The 12,495-nt window shown below is 35.4% G+C and overlaps 1 protein-coding gene across 1 annotated transcript in view; it reads left to right on the forward strand.

Moving 5' to 3' along the window:
- SMCHD1 (structural maintenance of chromosomes flexible hinge domain containing 1) overlaps window positions 1-12,495 on the forward strand; it is a 128,846-nt gene that overhangs the window by 49,970 nt on the left and 66,381 nt on the right. Inside the window, exons 18-22 of the mRNA XM_067699586.1 lie at window positions 1,353-1,430; window positions 1,510-1,629; window positions 5,293-5,437; window positions 10,863-10,959; window positions 12,327-12,399. Coding sequence (XP_067555687.1) covers window positions 1,353-1,430; window positions 1,510-1,629; window positions 5,293-5,437; window positions 10,863-10,959; window positions 12,327-12,399 — 513 coding nt within the window. The remainder of the gene's footprint in view (window positions 1-1,352; window positions 1,431-1,509; window positions 1,630-5,292; window positions 5,438-10,862; window positions 10,960-12,326; window positions 12,400-12,495) is intronic.

Consider the following 12,495-nt stretch of genomic DNA (forward strand, 5'->3'; position numbering starts at 1 on the left):
TTATAGATTTGACATGCTTCCTTGATTTTGATGTGCTTTCATGTTTGCTCCTCTGTCCTCTTGATAAGACCCTTTTTGTCTTTGATTTGAGCTTTCTTGCTTTCTGGCTCAAGACATCCTAGAATCTTCTTGTACATGTTTACCCTAAACCTCAATTCACCCATTACTCTTTTTTTAACATCTTTATTGGAGTATAATTGCTTTACAGTGGTGTGTTAGTTTCTGCTTTATAACAGAGTAAATCAGCTATACATATACATATATCCCCATATCTCCTCCCTCTTACGTCTCCCTCCCACCCTCCTTATCCCACCCCTCTAAGTGGTCACAAAGCACCGAGCTGATCTCCCTGTGCTGTGTGGCTGCTTCCCACTAGCTATCAGTTTTACATTTGGTAGTGTATATATGTACATGCTACTCTCTAACTTTGTCCCCGCTCCTTTCAGTGGGGAATGGCATTTAGAGGCCTGAGTGTTAGGATTGCTCATGGCCACTGGGCGAAATTGTTTCTAAGCCTTTTCGATTGATAGCTAAGCATGAATATTTTTGGAAAAGAAAAAACATGAATTCATATCGATATTCTGAGTTTTTATTTAACCACTTTGATTTCATTTCTTTTATGTTGAAAATCTTGATTCTTAACAACATTAACAGTTAGTTACTGCTTTATCCTATAATATAGTTTCAAAATAGTGATACTTATAAAATTACTAATAGTACTATTAGATTAAATTTGACTTCTTTGAAGCGCTATTTGTCCTTAAAGTTATTAAAGTTGAAGTCAGTTGAAATAATTTAAAAAAATTTTTTAATATGGTCATATCGCCTACCTACATTTTGGTTTTGCTTATGAATTGCTTTATTTTAATTCTATTTTGTGAATATTTTAAGTCATGTAATTCCAAAGTCAAAAATAAATAACAAGGAATATTTCAGAGAAGTGATATCATCCTTCTATTTGTTTTCTTCTACTTTAGGTCTTGCTTTTTTCTCTTAATAGAGCACTAGGTCTTAGAGATTACTCTATGTAAATAAAGTATGCTATTTTCCTCTTTAAGAAAACTTTTAAAGAAATGATTTTCAATGTCAAAAGAAAATTATTTCTATATTCTTTTGTTTGTGCCAGTTAAGCTTATTTACAGATACATTTTTAAGAATTGAAATAAAGGAATTTTAATCAGCTGAATGAATAAATTTTCATTATGCTATTGACTTGAATAGGATAGCTTTAGATTTTTCGAGGTTTCAAAACTACCTTAAAAAATGTATAGCAGGTAGACATTTGATGCTAGTGTGACATTTCTTATTCATGTTCTATATTTAATTTCTCAAAATTTTTTTCTTTTATTAAGCTCCAAATGGAAATAAAGAAATCATTTCACATATTAGTCAACATGGAGGAAAATGGCCTTACTGGTTTAAAAAAATGGGTGAGTTATTATTCTGAATGTTAAAAATTCTATCAGTATTACATTTACTTGAATTTTAATTTCTTCTTAATTTGTCCAGAAAATATTCAAAAGTTGGGGAATTATACATTGAAATTACAAGTTGTACTGAATGAAAGTAATGCAGACACTTATGCAGGAAGACCACTACCATCTAAAGCAATTAAATTTTCTGTCAAAGGTAAGCAAAACACCAGTATGTAACTCTGTATGCTAAAGGTGGCATTTTAAATCAAGAGGGAAACAGGTAATTTAATAAAAGATGTTTGACCAATTGTATAACCATCTTGGTCTTAGAATGGCTTTATAATTCTGCTTGGTAATCATATTCCTTATAAACGTTTGAAAGCATCATTGTTTTCTAGCTTCCCTTGTTACTGGTAGAGTCTAAAGTTATTCTGATTCCTAACTTTTGCATGTTAAACACTCTCCACTCCCAGTCCAACCGCCCCTATTCTCCCTCTTCCGCAATCCCCAGAAGTTAGGATAATTTTTTGTGTGTGTGGGGGGGTCCCAATTTCTGAAATTTTAAATTCTAGGGATTTTTCTTGAGTTACTTTGATTTCCTACTCTGTTTTTTCTTTCTACAACATCTAGTGTTAAGACGTTGGACCTCTTGACTGGTGTACTAATACTGTTTTTTCTGCTTTACATCTCTTGGTTTTATTTCTGTACTTTACAAGAGACTTCTTTAACATGATGTTCGACACTTTCTATTGAATTTTTCCTTTCTGCTATAATTTTTTTAGTTTCTGAAATATTCTCTGGTTATTCCCTTTTCAAAGTATTTTCTCCAACTTCATGGATTCAGTATCTATTAATTCTCTGAGGCTATTAATAATAGTGGCATTTTTTCTTGACGCTTTCAAACTTTATTCATAGCTTGTTTCCTCCATGTTGCTTTTTTACACGTCTGCTCTGGGTCCTTTCTATTAGATGCTCTCTTACATTACTAGTTATTTGCACACAGTTAAGAATAGAACATTCGAGAGTGTTTATATCATTTGGGGAGATTATGATAAGAGAATTTTAGGTTTTTTTCTCTTTGGCTGTTCAGATTTCCCAGAGTGGAGTGTAAACACCTGGGTGCCAGCATTTGGGGAGCCAAGCTGGGGAAGACTGTTAGAGGTTTCATATTCAGTATTTATTTTTTTAACATGTTTATTGGAGTATGATTGCTTTACAGTGGTGTGTTAGTTTCTGCTGTATAACAAAGTGAATCAGCTGTACGTATACATATATCTTCATATCTCCTCCCTCTTGCGTCTCCCTCCCACCCTCCCTATCCCACCTGTCTAGGTGGACACAAAGCACTGAGCTGATCTCCCTGTGCTATGTGGCTGCTTCCCACTAGCTATCTATTTTACATTTGGTAGTGTATATATGTCCATGCCACTCTCTCACTTTGTCCCAGCTTACCCTTCCCCCTCCCTGTGTACTCAAGTCCATTCTCTATGTCTGTGTCTTTATTCCTGTCCTGCCCCTAGCTTCTTCAGAACCTTTTTTTTTTTTTTTAAGATTCCATATATATGTGTTAGCATACGGTATTTGTTTTTCTCTTTCTGACTTACTTCACTCTGTATGACAGACTCTAGGTCCATCCACCTCACTACAAATAACTCAATTTTGTTTCTTTTTATGGCTGAGTAATATTCCATTGTGTATATGTACACATCTTCTTTATCCATTCATCTGTTGGTGGACACTTAGGTTGCTTCCATGTCCTGGCTATTGTAAATAGAGCTGCAGTGAACATTGTGGTACGTGACTCTTTTTGAATTATGGTTTTCTCAGGGTATATGCCCAGTTGTGGGATTGCTCATGTTCAGTATTGATCTTTCACTTGATTTTCCTATTTTCAGTAAACTGTAATGCTTTCAGTAGTGCTGTGTCCCTTACTCCTTGGACCAACTCTTAACCTTTCCTGGAGAAGAAACCTTCCAGATATTGCTGAAGATGAGGAAGGCAGTTGACTGGCTCTGTGTGTTGAGGGGTGGGATCTGAGGAACTGTTTCTCAAACAAACTTGAACAAGTCTTCCTTTTTTATTTCAATTTCACTCCTACTTGATAGAGCCATTCTTGAGACTTTTGAGTGTTAATATAGTGTGAATTAAATTGGCTCCCTGCTTGCTTTGTTGATGATTGAGGATTTGATTTCTTGAGTCTTTCTGCTAAGTCAGTTATACTTGCCCATATATTCTCCAGCTTTCAAATTCTGTTACTGTTGTCTTTTTTCTTGTTCATTGTTTTTGTAGGTTTAGGCCCCTTTGAAAAAAATCTCTGTAGTGCCACATTTTTATGGGGTTTTAGAGAGCTGATTTAAGTGCCTGTGATTACCTTGCCTTCTCTAATCAGACAACCACCTTGGGGAGTGTTCCTTTTTGTACATACAGATCATGTTCTTTAAATACACCTGTGAAACATTCTACAGTACGGACATGCTGTAGTTCAGCAGTTTTCTTTGATGAACATTTCAGGTGTTTCCAAGTTTTTGGCTGTTACAAATCACATTCCTATACGGAAAAAAATTATGATGCTTTGTGTACAAGTGCTTGAATATCTCTAGAGTGGATACCAAGAAGTAGAATTGCCAACTGCAATGTGTGTGCTTTAACATTTTATACATATTTACTGTCAGGTTGCCCTCCCAAAAGGTTTTGTACCCTCATCAACAGACTGAGGGTTCTTGTTTCCCTATGCTCATTCGTGGCTAACCTATATTATAATATTTAGCCTAGTTGGTGGTTAAATTATTTAATTATTAGGTTGTGTACCTCTTCTAGCCTTTATTGGACATTGTCATCTGTGAAAGTCTGTTCCTTTACTATGCCTATTTCATTTTATTTTTAATTTTTTTAAATTTATTTTATTTACTTTTGGCTGTGCTGGGTCTTTGCTGCTGCTGCGCACGGGCTTTCTCTAGTTGCACGGAGCGAGGGCTACTCTTCATTATGGTGCGCAGGCTTCTCACTGCAGTTGCTTCTCTTGTTGTGGAGCACGGGCTCTAGGCGTGCCGGCTTCAGTAGTTGTGGCACTTGGACTCAGCAGTCATGGCTCACAGGCTCTAGAGTGCAGGCTCAGTAATTGTGGTGCATGGGCTTAGTTGCTCTGTGGCATGTGGGATCTTCCCAGACCAGGGATCAATCCCGTGTCCCCTGCATTGGCAGGCGGATTCTTAACCAGTGTGCCACCAGGGAAGTGCCTACTATGCCTATTTTAATAGTGTAAAGCTGTAGTTCTCAAATTTAAGTTTTACCTGAACCACCTGCTGGGCTTACTAAAATGCAGACTGGTGGGCCTCACTCCTGGAGTTTCTGACTCAGTAGGATGATGTGAGCCCTCGAATTTGCATTTCTAATAATTTCCCAGGGGATGACTTGAAACTGTTATCTTTATAGGAAGTTTTAATGTATTGTGGATTTTAATCCTTTATTGCATACGTTGCAAGTACTTTCTCATATAGAGCTTCTCTGTTAACTTTGTATCTAATAAAATATTTTGAACTTTATCAAATACATCGTTGTATAGCTGTTGAGTATTGTGTTTTGCCTTAGTTTTTCCTATGATAAAATTATAAACATATTCCTTTATTATATTCGAAAATTTCATAGTTTGAAAACACATTTATCTCTATCTCTAGACTTTTATACATGGTGTGAGATAAAGTTCTAGCTTTATTATTTTTACAGGTGGATTATAGATATAATTTATATAAACTTTGCACAGATTTAAAATGCCATCTTTATTGTAGTCTAATCTTCCATATATATAATGGATGTTTCTACCTACAATGAATCTTCTGACGGATGAATTTTCTTTTCATGTTTATTTTTTTTTATTAAGAGGGTAAACCAGAGAAATTTTTATTTGGTCCTTTGGATCCTCCTTTTCGTGTTGGAGTCCCATTCAATATCCCTCTGGAGTTTCAGGATGAATTTGGTCATACTAGTCAACTATCAACTGATATTCAGCCAGTTTTTGAAGCAAGGTAATCTGAGTTTTCATATTTGCTAAGTATTCACTTTTTTCTTTTTTTAGCTTAAATTATTTATGTTCGGTTAACTTCAGATTTATTATTTAAAATGCTTAGTGGATATTTTATGATATCTGGGGGATTTGTTTAGTCCCAGTCTATTCTCTGTGGCTGTAGTGTCATACATACATTACCTCAATAAAGTTTGTTTTGACTGAATTTACTGTTACAGTTGTTTGGGTGAGACTGATATAGTTCTGTCTTAGTCCATTTCTTTTTGCAAGTATAATATGACTTCTCCTGGCAATTTTATAAACCATACCATGTTTATTTTGTTGTTTGCTTAGAAATTATGGCCATTTAAACTTAGTGGTTACCTACTGGTAGGTTTTTAACCTGCTAATAAAATTTATTTTGGTTTGCTTTTAAAACCATAGCAATAAAGTTTACACTTTCCATGGAAATTGTGTCCTTCCTTAGAATTTGCCTTTACTTAAGAGCTCTATAGAGTGACATGATTGGCTTATATTAAAAAATAGCCCTGAAAAACAATGTGTCCAGTTATATAATTGAGGATGTTCATTGTTTTCCATTACCTTTTTTTGAGGTGCCTAGGAAGAATTCTTGTTTTTCAAATTTCTGCCAAATTTGTCGTTTTTGGAGACACTGTTTTTTTTTGGCCGCGCTGCGAGGCACGCAGGATCATACCTTAACCAGGGATTGAACCCCGTGCCCCCTGCAGCGGGAGCGCAGTTTTAACCACTAGACTGCCAGGGAAGTCCCTGGGCCCACATTTTAATGTATGCTTTTGCTATCGCCGTGTACTTTTTTCCCCTGTTGGTGTAATTGTTCACTCTTTTAATCATTTGACTACGTACTGTATTCCAGGCATTTGCCAGCTGGAGATATAGAAGTGAATAAGAGCATAGTATTTGCCTTCTAGAAGCTCACAGACTAGTTTAGTGTCCAGATTTATACCATGGTTAAGTTCCTGAAAAACAAAACAGAGTTACAAAAAGTATTGAAAATGAGTTGCAAAAAGTGATTTTGACATATTATATTCATTTGAATATTAAACCATAATGGAAGAGTTGAATACTTAAGCATCTATGTGCTTAATAAGAAACACTAAAAATAATGTCTAGTCACAAATGGAAAATATTTGTGCATTAGTTGACCCCTGTTTTCAATTAAACTTCCTTCTTATCCTTGATAGGACATTCTTACACACAAAGTCTCTATCACACGTACATACTGGTAATTAAGATTTGGGGCTTAAAAAAAAATCTTGGTGGCCTGGCTATGTGAATTTACCTTCAGTAAATTTGTTTGTTTTTTTCTCAGTGTTAACTAAATTAAACAAAAAATCATTCACACATGTAGCCTAAAGAATCAAATAGTTGGATGAGGTTTATATAAAAAAAGAGTAGTTCCTCTGCCCTCTCCACCCCACCCACAATCGACTTCTCAGAACCACTTTCAGCTTTCTTACTTGAATGTTTTGGTACCTATTGCACATATCTAAGTAACTTTTTTTTTTTTTTTTTTTTTTTTGCACTGTGTGGGCCTCTCACTGTTGTGGCCTGTCCCGTTGCGGAGCACAGACTCCGGACGCGCAGGCCCAGCGGCCATGGCTCACGGGCCCAGCTGCTCCGCGGCATGTGGGATCTTCCCGGACCGGGGCACGAACCTGTATCCCCTGCATTGGCAGGCAGACTCTCAACCACTGCGCCACCAGGGAAGCCCTCTAAGTAACTTTTATATTGTTACTTCTTGATTCTTCAGTTTTAAGCATTATCTCTTGACTTATGGAAGATGAGGACACACTCTCTTGTTGCCACTCACATTACAAATAAACCTCCTTCCTATTCCCACATTCTTCATTAAAGTTGTATTCTGGCTTGATCAGTATTTAGTGCTTGCTTTATTATGATTATGTAAGTGCTAATTACTTTCTTCATTGCACAACTGTTGTTCTTTTTTTCTTTGCTAAGTAACTCTCTGCCAGTTGCCTGGTCTCTTCTCAAGATGCTTGGTACATAGATAACCTATCAGTTTCATATTTTTTTCTCTGTTTATTTATTTTTGGCTGCATTGGGTCTTCGTCGCTACACGTGGGCTTTCTCTAGTTGCGGCGAGTGGGGGCTACTCTTCGTTGCAGTGCGTGGGCTTCTTATTGTGGTGGCTTCTCTTGTTGTGGAGTATGGGCTCTAGGCATGCAGGCTTCAGTAGTTGTGGTACGCAGGCTCAGTAGTTGTGGCTCACGGGCTTAGTTGCTCCACGACATGTGGGATCTTCGCAGACCAGGGCTCAAACCCATGTCCCCTGCAAGGGCAGGCGGATTCTTAATCACTGCACCACCAGCGAAGTCCCTCAGTTTCATACTCTTGTAGACATCTTTCTTGGAACTTTGCCATGTGCTCTGGTCTGGATCAGTTGTTCTTACGCTTGTTACATTTGTCCTTCTGTGATCTTCCTTCACTTTCATCCTGGGAGTACCCTTTGTCTTTTGTGTTGGGGAAATATAGTAAAAACAAAACCTACTGTCAAGCTAGAAAACTTCTTCACAAAGGTAGAAGAGAAAGAAGACAATTTTGTTATTGAATAATCAGTAAACCAGAATGTGATTATTCTCATCACAATCTGATAGAGATTGCAAGGAAGGAAATCTTACTCTGTTACATGGGTAAGTAAATAAAATCTATCACATTCATGTTTTCAAGAAAAATTGCTAAGTATCTTTATGACTGGGAGTAGAGTTTGCAATTTGGAGTCAATTGATCAGAAGTTAGGCCCAGGAAACTGGGAGATAGGGGTTTACCTTTATTGATGATTAAATTTCGTAGAGTTCGCTCTCAGGTCCTTGAGGAAACATTCCTGAATTTGTGAGATTGTTAAGTAGCTTATTTTATTTAGCATTTAACCTTCCCTGGGTCTTCAATTTTGAAAGAATCCCTTGTCCCTTACCTTCTGCTGGAGTACATTATTCACTAGTTTCCTAAGAAAGGATTTACATGTAAGATAAAATTATTGCTCTGAAAATGTCTGTATTCTACTTGATTGATTTAATTGAAAGTTGAACACTACTTTCCATCGAAATTACAAAAACATTGCTCCATTTTTGCCTTTTAGCTTCTCCTGTTGCTGATAAATTTAAACTTGTTCTGATTAACTTTCCTTTTTATGTTTCCTATGTATTCTGTCTGGAAGCTTATAGGGACCCACTTTTAATTCTCAACAGGGCAAAATTTTATAATGGTACATCTTTGTATAGGTCTCTTCATTATTTGAAGTACTTCATTTTCTACCTTCCATCATCACGGTTTTCTCTTTTTTTGAAGGGGGGGATCCTTATTTATTTGATGATGTACCTTTGGGACTGGTTCTCTGATTTTCCTAATTTTTCCATTTTTCTTAATCTTTCTGTGTTTTTGTTTTACTTTTAGACAGACTTTCTCAATTTTATGTTTATATCTTTCCATTGAGTTTTTCCTTTTGCTGTATTTTTAATTTCCAAGTGTTCTTCCTGGTTCTCCGAATGTTCTTTTGTAGATTCTGTTCTTGTTTTATGAATGTAACACATTTTTTTTTTTTTTGCTGATAAATAAATGGTAGTTTTTAAAAAAAGGTTACCTACACTGATAATGTTTATTGTCTCCAAGTTAGTTGCTTTTTATTTGTTGGATTTTGATCTGTTTCTTCATATATCTGGTTAATCTTTGGTCATCTGCTTTTATATCTGATGGAGAACTAAAATGCACATAGGAGTTTGGGAGAGGCTGTTGAGTGTGAGAGTTTGGGAGAGGCTGTTGAGTGTGAACTCCACTACAGGATGATCTGTCTGTAACATTTTGTTGGGGGAAATCCTGTTGTATCTTGAGGTCTTTTTCTTGGGCTGGGTAGTTTGCTCAAAGAACAATCTTTAGTCTCTTGCCTGGAGGGGAATAATTTGGCTGTCCAGGTTCCTAGCCTGTCCAGGTTCCTAGCCAGTCCAAGAGCAAGACTAGGGTAGGAATGGGAATGAAAAGGTCTCAGTATCCCTATGCGGTCCGTTCAGGATTACCCTTGTATTCTTTTTAGTATTTTACCCTTTCCTGCGACTTACTTTTTGTGCCCAGGTTCACAGATTCTCTGCTTAAACCTTTTCAGAGAATAATTTTCCAGTCATCTGCCAGAGGTGGAGAGGGGAGATCTGGGGATCGAAATTTTAATCAACCCCCCACCTGTTTTTTTTTTGGCCTTTCTTTTTGGCCCTGCTTCTAGGGGTACCTAATAACACCAGTTCCTTAATGGTACCTGGGAATTCTGTGGTATATATTGGTTTTGAGCTTCTTCCATTGCTGTTTCACAGTTCAGTTTTCTTGGGAAGTTACTAGGTCATTTGCCACTTGTCTATCCTTTTTTCTAGCAGATAATTTCTATTGTCCTTGTCTCTTCTTCCATACCTCCCATATCTTTGCCTTTAAAAGTAAATAAAAGGAATCCCTTTGTTCTTATATTAGTGAGGCTTTAAGAGATAGTGAAAGTAGATGTCTGTGGTTAATGTCCATCTTTCTCAGGGAGTTTATTTTACCTTACATGCCTCTTTAGAGCTTTTTTCAAACAAGCCATGTTATTTAATTTTTACAGCTTATTCAGATAATATCTAAATATTTAATTTCATTCTTCAGAAAAATTAGGTCTTTTCTCCATCATGGTATATCTTTCCTCCTTTTTTATCACCTTACCCCTTACAGAGTAAAATGTTGACACTGTAAGTATCTACAGGTGGTCAAAGGTGGTTTAGGAATCACATTACTCATAGTAGTAGATTAGAGGGTCTCAGTATACATTCTAGCAAGGTTACATTAGCACAAGGCTGCACTTAATTATTTGGACTTTATCTAAAATTGCCATTCAGTTTAATAGGTGCCAGAAAGTCTCTAAAATCCCTGTGGGTGAAGGATTTGAAAGAATCCAGGACAAAGTCTGTAGACATCTTTAAGCCTGATCGATTTGGATGTTTCATTTTCTTTGGCCTGTATACATGGTCTAGCATTTCATTGTTTCCTACCTTGTATCTTTACTCACTGCACGAATGGTATCACTTATTAATACTTGTTGGATCATTTTTCTTTGTAAAAATCTCATGGGAATTTGCTTCTGTTCATTTGTTTCTCTCTTTTAAAAAAATACAATTTTATTAGAAAAATGAATTAAAAATGAGAATGTCATATGAGAAGACAAACACATTTGCAGCAGGAATTCCCTGGCAGTCCAGTGGTTAGGACTTCGTGTTCTCACTGCTGAGGGCCCGGGTTCAGTCCCTGGTCAGGGAACTAAGATCCTGCAAGCCATGTGGCACAGCTAGAAAAAAAAAAAGAAAGAAAAGAGAAAAGAACATTTGCAGCTTATTTGTAGGTAATGGAGGGAAAGTTAAAAAATAATTTATTTTTTCCAGTGGTTTATCTTTACGTTATGAAGAAATAACCAAAGGCCCAAATTGTGTCATTCGAGGTGTTACAGCTAAGGGCCCTGTAAACTCTTGTCAAGGCAAGGTAAGCATTGTACATACATGTTATAATGCATGTTATTTCTTATATGGTAAAAATGAAATTGGAAATTTAAAAACCTATTTTTGTGACAAGATGACAGTAATGTCAGGTTCTTAGGAATTAATCAGGATCATGTCACCCGACATACCATTACCATTTACATCTCTTGAGAAGACCAGCATATTTGCTGCTGTTGTTTGTTAAACGTTTATGAATTAAATATTTTCAACTGTCTTCATTTTCATTCCAGTCTTTTTGCATTCAAAGCCGTTTACAACAGTTATCTAGTACTATGTTGCTTCTTTCTTCTCTGTAAGTTTTTTCATTTTTCAATGTTTTTCTTAGAATAGGAACAAAAATATGAGAAACTTTAGCTCACTTCTGTAGAAGTATTGGGTTTGGTATTTGTATAAGGGAAGTGTTTTGGGAGGAATAAGGTTAGAGATAGTAAAGACAAACTCCAATAAGGTAATTTTTCAGTTAAGTATATAAAGTAGCTAATAGATTAATATGACTAATGTGAACACTGTGGCTAGTAACTTAAGTATTGTGTTACTTTTTTTCCATTGTATCATTACCTTCAATATATATTTTAAAAATTTTCCCTATCAAAATAATGTTTAAAATAGAGCATGTAAGTTTAAGTACTGTATACTATACTGCATTGTATAACCTAATCAAATTAAAGAGCAAGTTCTGTACATCTTTCTGAATTAAGCTTTTTCTGGAAAAAGAACTTGAAAAGTGTGGAAAATTTGACTTTAGTAAGATAAACTTGCTAAAAAGATTTCTAGATTTTAAAAACCTTCTTATTTTGAAATAATTATGTTTTACAGAAGAGTTTCAGAGATGGTATAGAGAGTTCACATATACTCTTCACCCAGCTTCCTCTACTAACATCTTATACAACTATTATATATTTATCCAAACTAAGAAGTTAACATTGATATAATACTATTAACAAAACTCTGGGCTTTAACATTTTCCCAGTTTTTCCACAATTATTTTTCTATTCCAGGATCTAATCTAGAACACTGCATTGTTTTTAGATATGTCTAGATATTGGGTTATTTCCATTTCACTACTTTCCACATTTTTTATAGTGCCCATCCTAATTCTGATAATTATTCAGAGGTTATGCCTTTTGAATTCAAAGATAGTATTATCTATAAAGAAGGCAATATAAATCAGTTTTTTCACCTGCATCTCTTTCATACATATATATGATAATTTTAGTCAATATAAATTTGCTGAGTAGATTTCTATAATGGTATGAAAATGAAAAGCAAAAAGTAAATCAGAATTGAGGTAGTAAATTACTTAAGTATTTATTTAGGACTTAAATTTAATTAAAATAATTTTTTCAACAGAATTTTACTCTGAAGGTTATTTTTCCGGGTTTAAAAGAAGACTCACAGGTTCAGAAAATTAGATTACTGCCAGGTAATATTACTTTAAGAAATATTCCTAATTACCTTTTAAATAATATTCTTATGATAAAATATAATGACACTTATAAAGGTGAAGTGTTTTTTGGTT

This window comes from Pseudorca crassidens, chromosome 12, assembly GCF_039906515.1.
Source record: "Pseudorca crassidens isolate mPseCra1 chromosome 12, mPseCra1.hap1, whole genome shotgun sequence".
NCBI classification, from domain to species: domain Eukaryota; kingdom Metazoa; phylum Chordata; class Mammalia; order Artiodactyla; family Delphinidae; genus Pseudorca; species Pseudorca crassidens.